At 36.9% G+C, this 20,609-nt stretch overlaps 1 protein-coding gene across 5 annotated transcripts; it reads left to right on the top strand.

Annotated features, from left to right (window-relative positions):
• The first annotated feature begins 7,098 nt into the window (after positions 1–7,098).
• LOC104224433 (thiamine pyrophosphokinase 2-like) lies at positions 7,099–19,265 on the top strand. 5 transcript variants are annotated; one of them, XM_070172439.1, is made up of 8 exons: positions 7,099–7,417; positions 7,625–7,720; positions 8,176–8,341; positions 8,448–8,539; positions 9,286–9,358; positions 10,369–10,467; positions 18,270–18,519; positions 18,743–19,265. In XM_070172439.1, the coding sequence occupies exons 3-8, from the start codon at positions 8,282–8,284 to the stop codon at positions 18,859–18,861; spliced, it is 693 nt and encodes a 230-aa protein (XP_070028540.1). In that variant the 5' UTR covers positions 7,099–7,417; positions 7,625–7,720; positions 8,176–8,281; the 3' UTR covers positions 18,862–19,265. The 5 variants fall into 5 exon arrangements, with proteins under 5 accessions (XP_070028540.1, XP_070028536.1, XP_070028537.1 ...); XM_070172435.1 differs by having other exon boundaries at positions 7,102–7,417; positions 7,625–7,679; positions 8,443–8,539; XM_070172436.1 differs by having other exon boundaries at positions 7,102–7,367; positions 7,625–7,679; positions 8,443–8,539.
• The last annotated feature ends 1,344 nt before the right edge of the window (positions 19,266–20,609 follow it).

The following is a 20,609-nucleotide window of genomic DNA, read 5'->3' on the forward strand; positions in this document are numbered from 1 at the left end:
CAAGTCACAAACTAAGATGGTTCAGTGCGGTCGAAGAAGAGGACTAAAGTCGAGTCTGAAATTTGGCCTTTATGCCAACCTGAAAAGGTAAATTGCGGAAGAGAAAGGAACAAGTGATTTAGTAGCGAGCAAAAGGACCTTTAGGTTACAACTTGTGATTACTAGTATAGTTGTAATTGTTGTATTTAGCCACCTGACTTTTCCCAACTCCCAAGGGCTTTTAGGTTAATTTGTCTGATGAAGTAGAATACCTCTTGGGATTACACAAATTGCAGGCCAGATTTACTATTTACTTTTTCTAGCCGGTGTACAAAGATTATACACATATTATATATGAATTTTACATATATTATACATCTGCCGGATTATTTTTAGTTAAAGAAATTAGGTGGACTAATATTTGAGGTTAATTCTTCATATTTCTATTGCGGAGTAATGCCACGATGATTAATATTTTTGGGATAAGAAGAAATTACCAGAGTTTGTGTCTATTTCCTTTCACGTAGGTCATAATAGAGTTGTTTGACCAAGTTTTTGGCAAGCTAAAAGTACTTGTTTGTGATCGAATAAGGATTGTGGTGGAGTGATAAGTATCTTTTATCCTTAACTAGAATCTCGGGTTCGGCCTAAGCATGGAGTTTATCTTTGTTAGGTTGAGGTTTACTCGGAATGTGGAACATTTCGGTGCATATTTGCATTTTATTGGATGCCAGTCAATACGAATACTAGGCACCAAATGAAAAACAAACAAGAAAATATTTTTTGCGAAAATTGGAGGTTATTTGGCCAACAAAAAAGTATTTTTGAACTACAGTTATTCTGTCGTTGAAAAAAGCTAGAAGCAAAAGTAAAAAATTTGTTCTTCAAAATAAAAAATATTCTTATCAATAACTTTCATTTACAAAAGTACCTCTTCATTTCAACAAGAAAATCAACCATTTAATTTGGTCTCTTCCTCTTTCACTGTATGCGTTTTTTTTTTCATGATCTCTTCAACTCTTTTTTTGTGCTAATCATATCAAATCTCAAATAAAAGATAGAAATATTTTAATTAAGTAAAACTGAAAAACTTAATCAAAGTCTCTAAAAGTAAATCACTAAAAATTATTTTCTAAGATAATATTAAGCAAATGCGTACATCTCCTTTCTAACGTGACTTAAAATTTGGTTAAACACAACCACAAAATTTGCTTGTAATAAAGGGGTTGACCAATCGAAATATTTCCACAAAGTTCTACATTCTACATTAAAATTACTTTTGTGTGAAATAATTATAGTGTTTGACCTGAAATTTCTTCCGTCTCAATTGTTGACTGCTTCTAATATTCTCTTTTCTTCTACCAATCTCGTCTTTAACCCCAATCCTTTGAGGTTTGTATAAGCTTGAGATTTAGAGCACCTTGTCTATACTAAATAACTAGTATTAGTACCTGCGCGGATGCGCGGATATTAATCATGTCAAATATTTAAGTTATTTGTATTGTATGTAAATAATCTTAAAGTTTACACTTTCTTAGTAAATATAGATAATCATTGGATATTAACTATACGGAAAAAAAAAACCATTTCTTCTATTTTTCTTTTTTGATATCATTCTTGCTGATGTCATTGGATCTTAAAAATAGTAACGAAGCAAAATAATAACTCATATTTACGGCAAAACAATCAAATATTGAGACAATAAATGACTCTTTGGATAAGTCTTAACTCTTTTACAACATTGAACTTTTATTTGGTGTGTTGATACCTCTTAAAAAATATTTCTTTCTTAAAATTTCAGTTTCTAAAACTTTATTTTTCAACAATAATTATTTTTATAATAATGTAATTGAAAATATTATTCTTAATTCAAAACTCATTTTAGTTGACTATCTAAAAATATAAAAAAATTCTTTAGCTAGTGAATTTTTTTACTCCATTTTGATATTTGACATTGACCATGTTAAATATCTGAGTCATTTGAATTATATGTAAATAACCTTAACATTTAAACCTTCTAAACAATTATTGATAATTGTCAAATATTAATTAAGAAACACTACATGAAAGAAGACAAACATTTTCTCAATTCTCGTAGTGATAATTTTGTTTTTGCACTATTCTCATATGTGTCATTGGAACATAAAAATAGACACAAAGTGAAATAATAACTCATATTTATGGCAAAATACAAAGGTTGATACGATATAAACGACTCTTTGATTACAACGTGACTCTTATACTACAACTTAGTCTCTTATTTGGTATGATATTATCTTTCAAAAATATTTCTATTTTTGAAATTTCAATTTCTAAAACTTTATGTATATTATAATAATGATTATCTTTATAATGATGCAAGTGAAGATATTATCCTTAATTTAAAATTTACTTTAATCGGCTATCTAAAAATTTAAATGATTATTTGGTCGGATTTATTTCAGTATGACTCCACTTTAAGTTTATCGATATCTCTAACCCCATAATTTAAATTTTTAATACCCTATATATACAAAAAAATTGTTCTTTGAATCATTAAATGTTAAATTAGTTGATTATTATTATAAAATATTGCATATATTGTCTTAAAATTGTCAAGTAGTTTATTTTCCACACCATACTTGGCTTAACACCAATGCAAACTGCTCAAATTGCATTCTAATTCAAATTCGAATATCATATCAGTTTGTTAGTTATAGTGATTTTTTAAAAACGACACATAATGTAAATTAAAAAAAAATATTCTAAGATATCCTTATCTTATAATCTATGTATTTGAGTTAAATATATATATATATATATATATATATGAAATCGATGAGATTAAATTTCAAATTTTTTATACTCAACAAAGATGAAACATAAGAAGAAATTTGTTGTCATCTTTTATTTCTGGTTTTTAGATCTTTCTAACATTTTTTCAATATTTATTTTCTTTTATCTTATTTTTTATGTCATTATTTCTTTTGTTACAAAAAATAATAATTTATTTTACTATAAAAGGATGAGTTTTAATAAAATTGTCTACATATGAACTTTAATTATATTTTTAGTCTTAGGTTGAAATTATTTCATATTTTTCTTTTGGAGCCTAGCTGAAATTATAATATGTGTATAATCGTGCGTTGTCCGTATATCATCTATTTATATTAGCTATAAAAAGTAAACAATTAATATGGCCAGATATTATGTAAATATTCCATAAGATTTCGGTTTTTTGAGTTTATCCATGATATAACTTCTATTATAATAATTTTAAAACTCTCTACTAATGTTCAAAAATATCGTGTCTTTTTATTATCTTCGAAGTAAAAAAAAAAAAAGCAAAGAGTTTTTTTTTTGAAATAATTTGTTTACATTTTAAAAAAAAATATTTCACGTCATACGATTTTTTTTTTATATACACTTTGTTACACTTAAAATATCGCTATAGAAACTATCAATTAGAAACCAATTTATCTCTTGTTGAATTTGAAAAAAAACCTTTCACATAATCTAATGATTCAAAACTAATATTCTTCAACGAAAAAAATATTATTCCCTTGTAATATTGGCTTGACTACGGTTAAATGAAGGGGTTTCAGCTTATACCCTTCAATTCCTTGAATGTGCTAAATTGAAATTAATGATAACAATTATATAGCCAAAGTTTTTTTTATTTTTTTGAAGTTCATTTATGTAAATTGACTCTTCAAACAAATATTCTTCAAGAAGAAAAAAAAAATATTTTTTATAAGATTGACTGATTTTGTGATGTTTCTTTCTCCTGAATGTATGTTTACTTTATTATATATGTAAGTAAACTTTTATTTGGTTTTGTAAACTCTTTTTTGTTATTTGGATAAACACATACGTGTACGCTATATATTACATTTATATTAAAAGAATTTCGTTTTATTCAAATCTAGTTACATTGTTTCAAAGAACTATACTTATAGGGTTCTAAATGTGAAAGAGTTTTATAGTTAAATGGAGTATTTTTTTTTTGCTAGAGGCGAAGTAGTATTTAAATAATTAGAAAAATAACAAAAGTTCCTAACATGATTGCATATGATCATTAACCGAATTAAGCATGATAACATGATAAAAAATAAATTTTATTTTTAATTTAAATTCGAATTTAAAAACTTTATCTATAAATTCAAAATTATCTTTTAATTCAAATTCTCTCTCTCTCTCTCTCTCTCTCTCTATATATATATATATATATATATATATATTATATTTTTATTTAGCTAAAATAGTCAAATATATAATAAAGTTACCATATATTGACATTTATTAGCTTGCCATTTGGCATAACCATAATGTCAATTATATATGGTAACTTTCTTGTTTTAATATATATATAGATATAGATTTTTCAAGCGCTGGAGTTGGAGCGAGGGCTATGTCGCAATTGTGACAGTAGCCTAAGCCAACCTATCTCACAATTGCAAGTGTTTTAATCGCAAATGTGATCCCCCAGCTTGTGGCCAGTCGTCGCAAATGCGACATGTTGGTCTCATTTTCAATTTTCGCAAATGCAAACTTAGCAGAAGTTTGGGTTCGCAATTGGTCGCAATTCTTATATCTACAACCTGCAATTTTATAACTTAGCCGAAAATCTTTCATTTTTTACACTCTTTCAAAACCAAAACACTCTTGGGCAATTTTTCAAAGACAACTCTTCTTCCAAATCGATTATAAGTCAATTTTAACTCGTTTTCTTCAATCATTAACATCTTTTCACATGATTTCAACTCAAAATCAATGATTTTCAAGGAAGAAATTGGGTGTTTTGGGTAAAACCTAGGTTTTTCAAAAATTGAGGATTTGGACCTCGAATTGAGGTCCGATTTTAAAACAAATTATATACTTGGGTTCGTGGGGGAATGGATAATCGGGTTTTGGTTCGAACCTATGGTTTTGACCATGTGGGACCGGGGCGATTTTTGACCTTTTGGGCAAAACTTTAGAAAACTCATTTTCATGTATTAGAATTGATTCATTTATCATTTATTGATGTAATTAAGTAACTTGTGGTTAGATACGAGCGAATTGGTGGTGGAATCAAGAGGTAAAGCGATAGTAGAGACTTGAATTGTGTTTGTGGCATCGAGGTAAATGTTTGGTCTAACCGTAGCTTGAGGGATTAGGAGTCGAGTCCTAAATGCTATGTGGTATTTGTCGAGTACGACATATAGGCATGTTGACGAGTATCTATGCTTTGGTGTCAAGCATGCCCGTGAGTCTTATATTGTGATTATTATGGCTTCGTTGTATTATTCATGCTTTGGTGATGATTTCTATTGTTGGGCAAAGTTTGTGAAAGAAATTGTGACATTTGAGTATTGAGGAGCGTTGGCTCAAGTTGTACAGTGAAATGTGAAAGTATAAGTGGAAATTAAACCTTTTAGAGCATTGACTCAAAGTTGTGAAGTGAGTTGTGAAGTAAAAGAGAAGAGAATCATTATATTATCTCCCTTCCCGGGAATTTGTTGTTTTTAATGTTATCTCCCTAGCCGGGATGTTGATGCTTCTTTTGATGTTATTCCTTTGCCGGGACTTGATTGTTGAACTATTGTTCCCTTGCCTGGATTCTTATTGTAATTTCATTTCATTTATTCCCTTGCCCGATTATTTGTGATTGTTGTTTGGGTGAGGAAGAGTGTTAAAGCACGAAGGGTGATATCGTGTATTGTTTTGGTGAGATAGTGTTAAAGCACGAAGGGTGATGCCGTGTATGATTTGTGAGGAAAGAGTGTAAAGCACGAAGGGTGATGCCGTGCCGCACGATGTACCATTCCGTGCTGATTATATTAATTATATGGTGAGGACGAGAGTAAAAACACGAAGGGTGATGCCGTACACATTTTCATTACTTGATTGCTTTGGTGAGGACGAGAGTAAAAGCACGAAGGGTGATGTCGTGCACTTATTGATTTCTGTTTCTTTGCTGATATCTGAGATATGTTGTTTCTTTTAATTACCGGTTGTCTTTCTATTCTAAATTGATAGCTCCCCCGCAACATGTTACCCCTCCCATACTTGACTGTATATTACTGTTCTTCTTTTCCGCTGTATATAGTTAAATTGCACAGGTTTATTTGGTAGTTTGGTCCTAGCCTCGTAACTACTTCGCCGAGGTTAGACTAGGCACTTACCAGCACATGAGGTCGGTTGTGCTGATACTACACTCTGCACTACGTGCAGATCCCGGAGCAGCAACATTTGGACCGTAGATTGGGTGGCTGCCTTCAGTCCACGCGGAGATCCAAGGTAGACATGCAGGCGTCCGCAGACCCTGGCATCTCCCTCTATCCCTTTATTCATGTTTCATTTCCTTAATTCAGAAACAATGTATTGTTTATTTTCAGACTTTGTATGTAACATTCTTAGATTGTCTGTGGCATTGTGACACTAGTTTTGGGTGGTCGAGGTTCAAACAGTTATATTAGATATATATATTCAGATAAGTTACTACATTTCTTCCGTTTATTGAAATTTTCCGCTGTCTACACACTTTGGCTTTATAATTGTTAAAGATTGTAAAATGTATAAAGAAGTAATTTGTTCAAATAATTGGCTTGCCTAGCTCACATTAGTAGGCGCCATCACGACTCCCGAGGGTGGAAAATCCGGGTCGTGACAAAATGTGAAAGAGTTTTATAGTTATATGGAGTAGTATTTTTTTTTGCCAGAGGCGAAGTAGTATTTAAATAATTATAAAAAATAACAAAAGTTACTAACATGATTGCATATGATCATTAACCAAATTAAGTATGATAACATGATAAAAAAAGATAAATTTTAGTTTTAATTTAAATTCGAATTTTAGAACTTTATCTATAAACTCAAAATTATATTTGTATTTAACTAAAATAGTCAAATATAGAATAAAGTTACCATATACTATTGACATTTATTAGTTTGCCACTTGACTTAACCATAATGTCAATTATATATGGTAATTTTCTTGCTTTAATATATATATATATATATATATATATATATATATATATATATATATATATATATATATATAGGGGAATTAAATTCAAAATCAAACTGAGTGGGTTGATTTCTTTTAGCCAATTTCGACCCAATCAAAGGAAGCATTGGATAAAATTAGGTTTTGACATGTTTGTTGAAACTTTAAAACTTAGCAGCATATAAATTCAGCAAACAGACGGAACTCTAAATTCAGCAATCATTCGCCTTCTCCCCTTGTCTCTCTATCTCTCTCTCCATTTTACACACACACACACACTAGAATTCTCTATTTATTACTCCTAACATCCAAATCGTTTTTTGCTTCATTTCTCTAATTCTTTGGATCTGTAGAAGAAGAAGGAGAAAAGATCAAACATGGTTGAGACCAGACGCAGCTCTTCGTCCTCCTAAGGGTTCTCTCTCTTCTCCCTCCTCTCCTATTTCTAACGGCAAGCACTCCAAGGTTAGGGTTTCTCTTATCGGATAACTCCTAATAGATTCAGATTTAAAACAGATTAGGGTTAAATTCATGTAAACAGATTTTATAAAAATGTATAATTTAATAGACCTGACCACTAAATCTTGATTTTTTTTACATGCCTGCATGTACCCTGCATAAAAGATTTCTTTTTCCTTTGAAATTTTCTATATAAATTGATCCGTTTTGTAGGCGGCGGAGGCATTGTCATCGTCGATTAATGATACGCTTGGGGAGAAAATCCAGGGTGAGTTGAATGAATCAGGGCCTGAATCTGCTGAACAAGAGGTTCGATCAGGGTTATCTTTTAATTTACTTATATTGTGGCACACACCAACTTCCTTTTTTGTATATAGCCGAATTGGTTTTTTTTGAAGCTCAATGCTAAACTCTTTGTAACATTTGGCATTGTCTTGGTTCATGTTCAATAAAATGATTAGCACAGGGCTTGTAGCTTCAACTTATCCATCTTTTGCCTTTCCACTTCTGATATTGAGTTACTCCCTCCGTTTTAATTGAATGTCTTGATCTGATTTTGTACAATTTTCTGCTGAAACTCTGTGTTTTTAGTGTTTAGATGTAGGGAATGCGTGAGCACACATAATATTTTCCCTTTTCCCCCAAACTATAAAAAAAAGAGTAGATGTGGATCCGTAGTCTATATAGTTAATTAATCAATTAATTGATTGGTATATAATGGTGTTCGTATGTTTTCTCTTTCTTAATTGAAAAAACTGAAACAGCGGGGTGATTTTGAGGGGCGCAAGTTAGCAAAGATGGGGCCGATGTCTCATTCATCTACTTTCCTCCTCCCAAATCTTCCTACCGACAACGGGCCTGCTCTAACGTATGCGCTTGTTATCCTTAACCAACGCCTCCCTCGATTCACTCCTTTGCTCTGGGAGCACGGTAATGGGCCCTGTGCCTTCCTTTTTTCAACCTTTTTTGAACTTCTCTAGTGCCTTGTAATTTCCCTGAAAATGGTGGCATATGTTTGTTGTTTGGAGCAGCACAGGTTCATGTTTGCGCTGACGGTGGAGCGAATAGGGTGTTTGATGAATTGCCCTGCTTTTTTCCTCATGACGACCCTTCTGATATTCGTAAGAGGTGATTCTGAATTCACTTACCAATTGCTCTTGTTACTGATTATACGTAGCAACTTGTTGCTGGTTCATTCTTCCAATCTCTAAACTTGCAAATTGGCAAAATAATAAGGAATAAAACCACAGGCGGAACCACGATTTAAAGCTTATGAGTTCGAGATTCTTATCGTTTTAAGTTACTAGGTTCTAAATTAATAATTTATACATATTCAATGGATTTTTTTAGACAAGTACAGGGTTCGAACCAAAGCTACTGGGTTCGGTCGAACCCTCTCCTGGCACTCTAGCTCCGCCTCTGAATAAAACCGGGATTTTTATAGGGCGAAGAATTTACTTTTTCCACCATTTCGAGAAAAGAAAAATCTACTTTAAAAAAATAGTATATATTAGTAGCTTTGAACTCTGTGAACTTGTTTAGGTTTGCTGCACTCCCCTCACATGGGCCTTGGTATTTTTTTTCTTGGACCAGAATGTGCAAAAGAAAACTAAAACTTGGATTTTTGCTGGAGGAAAGAATGAGTTAATAAGTTATTATTTGAAAATTTTCATGCCATATTAGTAATCCAAGCATAGGACAAATACTGAGATTCAAGTTTGAGCTATAAGTGAGTAAAAACACATGCAGACAATATGTAAAAGCATCGGGATTTCTCTTTTTCTTTTTTGGGCTAAAGCACAATTTCTTAATATTTGGAAATTTTTATTTCGTCATCTTACATTGAATTTGAGTGAACCATGATTTTTTTACAGGTACAAGCCATATGCTATAAAAGGAGATATGGATTCAATCAGAACTGATGTTCTTGACTTTTATAGAGGCCTGGTAAGCTAGAGTTTGCTTGTGATGGTTCTGTAGTTTCTTAGCAAATCTGTTTTCCAATAAATTTTAAAAGCATCCACATTTTTATATTTGTGTAGGGATAAGTGTAAGGGAACATCTAGTTTTGGAGAATAACTAATTTGCCTTAAAAAGACAGAATATTTAGTGTTGAAATGAAATGGAACCTGAATGGTGCGGCAGAATAGATACATTGGATTGATGTAGTCGATCTCAATTAATTTGGATTGAGGCAGTCCTGATTGATATATACTTACAAGTCTCCCTTACTAGTATGATTTATCCTACTTTGAATTGAATCATCACTTTGTGTTAAATGCCGACCTCTAGGGACGTCAACCTTCAAAGAATTTGGTGTTTGACCTTACCGAAAGAATCTGGTGTTTGAACCCTTGGCCTTACAGAACCTTTGTGGTGGATCTTCTTTGATATGCAATGGAGTGGAGCTCCATGTGATAGTTTACCAAGTGTATGGTGTGTTAAGAGCTTCCCTGTCTTTCACCTTATCCGAGAGTGAGAAATTTGTTTAAAGTATAGTTGAGCTGTGCAAATATATTCTTGAGTCTAGAAGAGAGGCCCACTTTGTTAAAACCTTGTGGTTTCCAAATATATTGTTGAGTTCAAGTTTTTGCCCTGTGTACGAGCAGTTACCACACTTCTACTTATACGAGCAGTTACCACACTTCTACTTACTAGTTTTTGTGTAAAGATCAAGAGAATAATATCTGGTCTTGTTTAAATTCTTTCTAATGTAGTATGTAATTAAACTTGTGCATTTTTTCATTTTCAAGCATGTTAGTGAGGATTTTAAGCTACCTGACTACATGTGTATATCATTTCAGTTACTAGATAGTTATTACACTTTTGGATATAATTAGCTATGTGGCTCAAGATCGTTCTTTGCCGTCTTGTTCTTGTGCAATATGTTTGTGCAGTTCACTACAAAGCATGGTTAGAACCATATTTTGAGGATGTATAGCTTGGTGACTTTGCAGGGGACCAAGATAATTGATGAATCTCATGATCAAGATACCACAGATCTTCATAAATGTGTTGCATATATTCTTGAATTACTAAACCCAGAACATCCAAATGTAAGTTAAGCTTTTTAACATAACTCTTGAAATTTTTACCCTTTTCCATGTTTATCAATATGCTATATTCTAATTTATATCCATTAAAAATATCTCTACACTAAATAGTTGCTCAAACTATATCTGCATCTTTTCGTTGTGGGATATTTGTACTCTAATTGTTTCTTATTTATGATTATTGCTAGTAATAGGATATTATTCATTTAGAATAGATATTTGAAATAAACAATTCATTAGAAAATCTTTCACATGGTGGATCAGATGTATTGCTTATTCATCATTATTCAATCTGGGTTGGTATAAGCTTCATTTATTGCTTTTTTTACTCATTCCTTTAAAATGAAATTGAAACTAGTTACCAGGGACACTATTGCATGCACAATCTTCAAGAAAGTGAGGATATAAAGTGGCAAGGTGAATTAATCATCAATAAATTAAATAAAACCTTTTTAACCTCTTCCTTGTTATCCTCCCAAATTTGCTGCGTGAAAAAACCCTTCTATCCAGATCTAAAAAATGCTCTGAGGCACGCTCCCTGAGATTCTTCTCTCTCTTCTCCTTCCTAAGACTCTACCACCCCTATCAATAGCCAAGCTTCCCGCGACCAAACCCCAGTGATACCCTCCGTCAACCGAGCTCTCATGCGCCGCCACGCGCGGGCAACACGCCTGTTTTCCGGCGAGATCTCAGCCACGCGCCGGCGCGTGTGGCTATTTCCGGCGACTATTTCAAACTTTTTTCTTCCGACAACCTCTTCTCGAGGCTTTTCCGAGTCTCCCTGTCCCAGTTCCACCAAAATCTGGTGACTTTTTCTTTTTCCGGCCATTAAACTCCAGATTCCGGCGACTGTTTCAGTTGTTCAGTACCAGAAAACTTTCTTCCCTCCCTATATTCTGCGTTTCACCTACTGTGACTACTAATTTTTCTATCCTTTGGGGCTTTTTCTGGCAAGATCTTACTTCTTTTTTGGGACAACCGCATCTAGAATATGATGGATTCTAAATTATTCATTTAGAATAGATATTTGAAATAAACAATTCATTAGAAAATCTTTCACATGGTGGATTAGATGTATTGCTTATTCGTCATTATTCAATCTGGGTTGGTATAAGCTTCATTTATTGCCTTTTTTACTCATTCCTTTAAAATGAAATTGAAACTAGTTACCAGGGATACCATTGCATGCACAATCTTCAAGAAAGTGAGGATATAAAGTGGCAAGGTGAAGTAATCATCAATAAATTCAATAAAACCTTTTTAACCTCTTCCTTGTTATCCCCCCAAATTTGCTGCGTGAAAAAACCCTTCTATCCAGATCTAAAAAATGCTTTCAGGAACGCTTCCTGAGATTCTTCTCTCTCTTCTCCTTCCTAAGACTCTACCACCCCTATCAAGAGCCAAACTTCCCGCGACCAAACCCCAGTGAAACCCTCTGTTAATCGAGCTCTCACGCGCCGCCACGTGCGGGCAACACGTCTGTTTTTCGGCGAGATCTCAGCCACGCACCTGGTTGCAATTGACTTGAGCCTTGGGGTTTGCTCCCTTTCAAGGTCTCAAGTTCGAAACCCACTGGGTGCAAACAATTTCTGAGGGCCATCAGACTGGGTAAAACCTGAATTAACTGTGGTGCACTTGCGGGAAACTCCTTGTCGAGGGCCTGTGCACCCCCGGGAATAGTCGGGGCTCGAAGAGATTCGGACACCCGGTGCAAAATAAAAAAAAAAAGAATATGATGAATTCTACAGAGAGAAACTCATATTTCTCTCTAAAATCTAGAAAACTAGAAAACGTGTCTTTCATCAAAGCTGCCTCTTGGCCAGACCTAGAACTTGGGGGAAGATGCCATTGAAAGGTTGACGTAGGGCAGGAGCCGCACTTCTCGCTATCTGAGGAGCACACTCTCAGGCGAAAGGACTTCTTGAAATCTTATCTGATTGGGTCTTTTTCCAAATGGGTTGGTTCTCCAGAGACTGTTAGGAACTGGGCAGCAGAGGCATGGAATGTCAAGGACGGGCTGAAAATATCGCAACTGGGGGACACACAATATCTCTTTCGTTTTGTCGACGAGTCTCAAGCTTCAAATATTCTTGTAAGAGGAAACATGTGGTTCGAAGGGAACTTCTTAAAGCTAGACAGATGGATGGAGCACGATGGGTGTCTAGACCTTTGTTTCACCGGCGAATCATTGGTTGTCAACATGGTGGGTCTCCCTGTGCATCTTAGGTGTCTTGACTTATTCAAGAAGATTGGGGAAATCCGTGTGGTTTTTATTGATGTCGCTTGCAGCTTACACGATCTCTCGCAATGAGGATTGTGGTGAGGAAAGGGGGCAAAATCCCTATCTCCACTGTGGTGGAAGATGGCTACTTGAGTTATAGGGTTTGGTTGAGCCCTGAATTTCGCCTTATCTTTATGCCCGAGACAGTGGCGGAAGAAAAGGGAAGGTCAAATAGAAGGGAGGGGAGGGGAAATCAATCTTTGAGGGGATGGGAGGGCTCACTAGATTAGTGGACTAAGCCGGAATCAGACGTTATATCGAGAAGAGACGGGAGGTATGATTTTGGGAGAAGAAGACAAAATTTCAACAGGAGGAAAAGACATGAATGGGTTAGTGATGCAGGCTGGAAAGGCAGAATGGGTCGGTCATCTTCTAATTATCCTAGGGCAAGGCAAGGTTTCAGCAAGTATAGGTCTGGGCCTCCTCATATGGGCCCAACAATTTTTTCCAATTCAATTAGAGATAGATCCTAAGGGACCCAGATTATTTCAAGCTGCGTCTGATAAGGTTCCTAAGCATATGGGAACAATCGTTCTTCCTTCTTCTGCCAGTGGTGCTACACAGTGGCATTTCTGCACCGAGCTCTAGTGACCTGAGCCCCTCTTCGATGGACGCTGCTTCAGGGGCGGCACCGGCTATAGATGGTGCTATTATTCTACGGCCTCCCGCATCTGATGGACCCAGCTCCATCGCCCCCTCATCTGCTTCTGGGCTTAGTTGTGTTGAGGCTACACTTCAAGCCTCTTCTTTTTCTGGGAAGATTGTTGAGCATGCCCCATCTGACGGTAGTGCCGAACCAGTATTTCCAGTTAAGATGCCACCAAGGGTTCCATGCTCTCCCCCTTCCTGCTACCCTACTGGTGTTTTTGGCCATTCCTATAGCAGCGGGATGCTAATTTCAGAGATTGATATCCGTCAAGGAAAGGGTGAGAACCTTTCGGCACCAAAAGTTCCTATTGCTAAGAATGCTATGGTCTTGTATTCCTCCGGTAGGGGCAAGGAAAGGGTATATATAAAAGACGCCTGTCCAATTTCGTCATGGATTGGAGGAGGGGTTATGCCTTTCTGGATGGAGGATAAACTATTAAACTTTGGGAAGTTTCTAGGTGTTTCTTTTGAAGGGAAGGAAGATAGGGTGTTAGAACTGTTGAAGGAGATTGAGCAACAATCTTGTTATGATGGTGCAGGGAGGGAGTTGGGTCAAGGTGTTAAGCAAAATAATTTAGGGAATGTAGTGGTGTACCAGAGAAGGGGTCGGGTGTGTGACAGGGAGGAAGGGAGCTCGGTTAGAGGGGGTAGGGAGAAGGGGGATATTGTTTCTTATGGAAGTTAAGATTCTTTCATGGAATGTGAGGGGGATGAATGACCCAAACAGAAAGGCCATCATCAAAGTGGGAGTTAGAGAGTGAAGTGCTAACCTAGTTTGTTTTCAGGAGACAAAAATGGAAGTTTTGTCGGATGTGATTGTGAGGAGTGTCTGGGGAGGTAGTTGGGTAAAATATGACTGGGTTCCAGCAGCGGGAAGTGCTAGGGGCATTCTTCTAATATGGGATGATAGAAGCTTGGAGGTAAAGGAGATTAAGAAGGGAGTTTTTTCTTTAGCAGCTCTTGTCAAAAATAGAATGAGTGAGGTGGAGTGGGGATTTCGGGGAGTGTATGGACCGGTAGGAGAAGTGTCCAAGATGTTTTTCTAGGAGGAACTGGCCAATATGATGGGGGAATGGGACATTCCATAGGTTCTAGGGGGAGACTTTAACACTATTAGATTCCCGTAGGAGAGATTAGGGCGTAGTATGATTTCAAGGGCCATGGAGGAGTTTTCCGACTTCATCAATGATCACTTTCTCATTGATCTTCCTCTGTCAGGGGAAAGGTTTACTTGGGCCAGGGCGGAGGATTCCAACTTAAGGTCTAGACTTGATAGATTTCTGATATCACCCTCCTGGGATGAGCTGGTGCCGAATGTGCTGCAGATTCCTTTACCTCGGCTGACTTCAGATCATTTGCCTATCGTGCTAGATGGAGGCAGAGGGAGGGGGGTGTGTGCTCCCTTTTGATTCGAGAACATGTGGTTGAAGGTGCTAAGATTTGGTGACAAGGTGAAGGATGGTGGACAAGCTACGGGGTATCAGGGACACCTTCATTCTGTCTTTCGAAAAAACTTAAATTGTTCAAGGGAGATATTATTAGGTGGGATAAGGAGGTTTTTGGGAGGGTAGAGGTTAAAATGAGTGAGCTTATGCATGAATTGGGGGATCTAGAGAGGGAGGGGAAGGGGCGAGAGAGTTAGATGAATCTGAGAAAGCGAGACTGGGGGAGGTTAAGAGGGAAATAGTTGAGTTAGCAATAGCTCAGGAGACTAGTTGGCGGCTAAATTCGAGGGCGCTATGGTTAAAAGAGGGGGATTCGAATACCAAATTTTTTCATAGGGTGGCAGTTGCAAATCGAAGGAGAAATTTCATAAAGTCCTTTTGTGGATGGGGTGAGGATTGAGGGAGAGGCGGAGGTAGAAGGAGCGATAGTAGGGTTTTATGAGAACTTATACAAAGAGGAAGTTAGTTGGAGGCCGACTTTGGGGGGGAACAGAGTTCAACCACATAGGGGAGGGCGACAGTGAGTGGCTATAAAAGGCTTTCAAGGAGGAGGAAGTGCACGAGGCTGTGTCGAGTTGTGCTGGTGATAAGGCCCTCGGCCCTGATGGTTTCTCCTTGGCCTTCTTCCAGCTCTGTTGGGACACCATCAAGGGGGAGTTGATGGAAGCCATTGAATAGTTCCATGTGAATGGTGTTTTCGAGAGAAGTATCAATGCTTCTTTTATTACTATTGTGCCTAAGAAAGAAGGTGCGTATCAGTGACTACATGCCTATTAGTCTCGTGGGGAGCATTTACAAGATTATTTCTAAAGTGCTTTCCAACCGACTCAAGAAGGTTTTTGACGTGTCTGTTTCGTCCTCCCAGAATGCGTTTGTGGAAGGTAGGCAGATCTTGGATGCAACTTTGATGGCAAATGAACTTGTAGACTCCAGAAGGAAAAATAGAGATCCCGACTTACTATACAAGTTGGACCTTGAGAAGGCTTTCGACCATGTCAATTGGGAGTTCCTGAATTTCATTATGATGCGGATGGGGTTTGGGGCAAGATGGAGAGGATGGATCAAGTTCTGCATTTCCTTAGTCAAATTCTCTGTCCTGGTTAGTGGTAGCCCGTGTGGTTTCTTTGGCAGCTCCAGGGGTCTCAGGCAAGGAGACCCGCTATCCCCCATGCTATTCATTCTAGTGATGGATGCTTTGAGTAAAATGATGGATCGTGCGGCGGGCGGAGGCTTCTTGAGAAAATTCTCAGCTCCGATCGGGGTGCCCAGTGCCCGAAGAGTCTCTTGTTTGCTTTTTGTGGATGACACCCTGATTTTCTGTGATCCCGATATGGATCAATTGACCTACCTAAAGCAGGTCCTGCAGTGGTTTCAGATAGTATCAGGTCTCAAAATCAACCTTGACAAGTGTGAGATTTTCCCGGTGGGTAAGGTTGCTAACATTGATGCTTTGTCTTATGTTCTCAGATGTAAGGTGGGCTCCCTTCCTACTACTTACTCGTGTCTCCCATTGGGCGCTTCGCATAAGGATAGTACGGTTTGGAATCCAGTGATCGAAAGGGTTTAAAAAAGATTAGCATGCTGACAGAAACGGTACCTGTCAAAAGGTGGAAAGGAAGTGCTCATTAAAAGCACTTTATCGAGTATGTCCACCTATTTACTTGTCCTTGTTGCAAGCTCCTGTGAGCATCACGGAAAAACTAGAGCGGCTTCAAAGGAATTTTCTTTCGGATGCAACGGATGGAACTAGAAAGTATGATCTAGTGAATTGACAGACAGTCACTTCCCCAAAGAAGTGGGGTGGACTTGGAGTAACAGATCTTAGGGTATTCAACAGAGCTTTGTTGGGGAAATGGCTGTGGAGATTCGGGGTAGAAGAGCATACTCTATGAAGGGAGGTCATAATAGAAAAGTACGATTCCACGGGAGGGGGTTGGAGGACCAAGGCAATCACAACACCTTTCGGGTGTGGCATGTGGAGGAGCATCCTTCAGAGGCAACATCTCTCACAGGGTGGGAGATGGAAGGAAAATCAGTTTTTGGAATCATAAGTGGTGTGGAGAGGATACTTTGAGGGTCTCCTTCTCCACGTCTTCAAAGTTTCAAACCAGAAGGAATTGATGGTCCAACAGATTCGTTAGGAGCATGAAGGGGGGGGGAGGGTTAGTATGGGACCTCTCATTTAGAAGGAACATGCAAGATTGGGAGATTGCGGAGCTCTAAGATTTAGTGACACTTCTATAGGGGCAAGACAGGCCCCATCCATCTTGTGATTCTTGGAGACAGGGTTTGCTTGGCGATGGTCTGTTCACTGTAAAGTCCTTTTACCTAAGGCGCCCACGAAGGTGTGCTTTTTTGCATGGCTAGCGGCAAGAGGAGTGATTTTGACTGCTGAGAATCTGCGAAAGAGAGGAATTACACTTGTTAGTTGGTGCTATATGTGTAAAAGCTTAGGGGAAGATTTTGATCATCTTTTGTTGCATTGCCCTGTGTCCTCGGCTTTGTGGAGGGCGATCCTGAACCTTTTTGGTGTTCAATTGGGTGATGCCAAGCACTGTAAAGGAAATGTTATATAGCTGGGCCGGTTTTCGTAGAAGAAGAAAGCAAAAGGCGTGAAAGTTCGCCCCGTTAGCTCTCATGTGGATAGTTTGGGGGGAGAGAACTAGGAGAGCTTTTGAGGGGATTGAGTCTCTTTTTTCACATCTTAAGAATAGTCTTTTATCTTTGATCGCTTTTTGGTGCACTCATATAGCCCCTATTTGTATGGAAGATTGGGCGTCTTTTGTAGAGAATCATGTTCTTATGTAAATTCTCTACTTTTTGGTATACTTCTTGTATACGGGAGTTCTCTCCCTTTTGATTTATACAGTTTACCTTATCAAAAAAAAAAAAAAACTCTTCCTTGTACTCTCTAGTAGGGTATGTTGTAAGGTTATTATGGAAAAAAAATGTGATATACCTTTTCATATATAGTGGAAGTTTTCTACTTGTAAGCATGATTGGTCCAACTTCTATTACTTTTGCTAAAAAAATATAGTAAAGTGTTTTGTAACCAATTGAACAATTAATTAATTAACATCTCTACCACCACCTAAGGGTGGTGGATCAAACTAAAAGTTGACAGATGATAAACATTTCACATTGATATTAAAAGGAACAGTATATTTGTTATTGTCTTTTTATGATTACCATTATTATTATTTTGAGTGGATCTACTGACATTAGAGAAAAGCCACTATTATAAAGATCACAAATATGATGCAATATTACAACTCTAACATAGTAAGATGATAATTACAAGCACACACAAGGAGAGCCAATACAATTTAGCATAATCTCAGAGCAATTAGAAGATTATAGGACCCCATTACTGGAATAAATGTCGTAATGTAGTTTCAGTGGGATTGACTTGTATCTGTGTGTAATTACAGTTGTGTATTCTAGCCACCGGAGCACTTGGTGGAAGGTTTGACCATGAGATGGGAAATATTAATGTCATATGCCGTTTCCCGTCCATGCCGATTATTCTTCTCTCTGATGACTGCCTCATCCAACTTCTTCCGAGTACACATCATCACAAGATTCATATCCAGTCCTCTGTTGAGGGCCCGCATTGCGGACTCATACCCATTGGAACGGCTGGTGGAAGAACCACAACCACAGGTCTCAAATGGAATTTGGGTGAGCAACTCCATCTTACTCTTTTCTTATTAACTTTTAATATGGTAGTTTAGACTCAACCTGCCTCAATTTGTTATAGGTTGATGCTTTATGTGCTGCATATCTCTATTTGTTTTTGGTTCAATACAAGAAGGATAAATTTCTCTCCAGATTTGATGCCATCATATTGGTGGTATCTACTTTTTCTACTAGATTGACTTGTGTTCACTTGACTTTATTTCAGACAAGACAGAAATGAGGTTTGGTGGTTTAGTCAGTACATCTAATATCGTGAAAGAGAACATAGTAACAGTGCAATCTGAATCTGACCTCCTATGGACGATTTCTATAAAAAAAGAATGAAGGATGCAGCTTGCAGATGACACAAATGAAGAGCCAAATTTTGCTAGATGAATCGTGGGTGCTGACCTCCATTTCCTGTTCAATTCTTTCCAGATAAAGAAGTTTCACAGATTTTGAAAATTGTTGGGGTTCTTATTTTTTTTTGGGAATACAGTATCTCTCCAGTCCGATTGTGTGCTGGCACACAACAGATTTCTTTGGTCTTGCCTGTATTGCAGTAGTCTTGGGGAAACAAACAACACGAGGTCTTATGAGTAAAGAGTACTTGTGGGGGGTTAACTTTGATTATCAACTTCTGTTTATGTGCTTGATTCATTAAACGCATTTGGTCCAGCAGTTCTTTAATCTTTTGTATACATAACTCTTTTACCATTATACTGAAACATGGAGAAGTATATTTTTTATTTTGCGGTGATACACTGACATGTCTACAGTTGGTAAATACGGAAGATTGCAATATAAATGAGAGAAAGGGTTCGCTCGTTCAATTGCTCGTAGAAAGGGATCGTTTGAAAATTGTTCCTAATGGTGTTTAATTCTCGGGCACCAACAAATCAGCATGCTTAAGAGGAACTACCAAATATTTGCTACTTAAAAATTAGAATGACCAAAAGATGGTAGACGATTTCGTTTTAGAAAATGTAATGGTGAAGAATCATATTCAAATCTGATTCCGCGAAAGGTAGAGTGCCAGCTCGTGTTTCTCTTTTAGGTGTTATGCGTTTATATGCACCAATAACATATATAGTATATCTCTCTGTCTTCGACATGAGAAGGAAAGATAACAAAGGTTAAAAGACACCAAGTGTGCGTAAATCAAGCATTTTAACCGAGTGACAAGTTGAAGCGCAAGTACACATCCGACAAACTTTGCTGCTCCTTTGAACCTTGCTACTTTACTATAGTTTTCTAAAATTGAATGAAAATATATCACTTGCACTTGAAACATAACTATGTTTAATATACAAAGACACGTCTATATTTTTGTGTAAACTTTTTTCGATTAAGACCAATACAATTTCATTTGGAAAACACCAAAGTCCAAATGATATTGAGTAATGAATAATAATCTACTACTTGTGCAATAATAACAGTTGATATCGCGATTCAGTAGAGGAATGGACTATGAAAAAGAAAAGGATTATTTTTTCCAACTTTGAAAAAAAAAAAGGATTATTTTTTCCAACTTTCAGTTCCAAGTTAATAATTCAACTAAAAAATATATAGTGGCGTCACCCGGACTTGAACCAGAGACCTTGTGTGTTAGACTGACGTCATAACCAACTACACCACGACAACATTGCGTTACCTCATTTCGATATATTTTATATCTCGGACAGGTTCTCTTTTGGCGGCAAATAAGTGATTTTTTGAACAGTAATCAAATTGAAACCATAGGGTTTTGTTGCTTGGTTTGATTTCTGGTCCTTGAAGCTCCACTACTCAATAATCAGTTAAAAGCTTAAAAAATTGCAGATATGAGGTGGTTGGGGGAAGAGGATGGCAGGTGTGGTGTGCTAACAAGTTGACTAGAACATGTTGCTATAGTTATGTGCCTTCAAATCCTTTAAGCTTCTGCCTTACCATCCACCCCTAATTCCAAGACACCCCCCCCCCCTCCCCCAAAAAAAAGAAAAAAAAAAGAAGAAGAAACTTAACATTTCTTAAACCCACACCAAACCCATTTAACCTGTTTTAACCATTGCGTGCTAAACCATTTTTTACGAACTAATATGGTTCATATGAGT

The sequence above is a fragment of the Nicotiana sylvestris genome, chromosome 4 (genome assembly GCF_000393655.2).
Source record: "Nicotiana sylvestris chromosome 4, ASM39365v2, whole genome shotgun sequence".
NCBI lineage: Eukaryota > Viridiplantae > Streptophyta > Magnoliopsida > Solanales > Solanaceae > Nicotiana > Nicotiana sylvestris.

What these genes read in the sequence shown, in the direction of transcription:
- LOC104224433 (XM_070172435.1), top strand. Translation starts at nt 7,653, where the DNA reads ATGATACGCTTGGGGAGAAAATCCAGG. An exon ending in TCCTTTGCTCTGGGAGCACG is followed by an intron (nt 8,342 to 8,442) that starts GTAATGGGCCCT and finishes TGTTTGGAGCAG; the next exon opens with CACAGGTTCATGTTTGCGCT. An exon ending in TAAACCCAGAACATCCAAAT is followed by an intron (nt 10,468 to 18,269) that starts GTAAGTTAAGCT and finishes GTGTAATTACAG; the next exon opens with TTGTGTATTCTAGCCACCGG.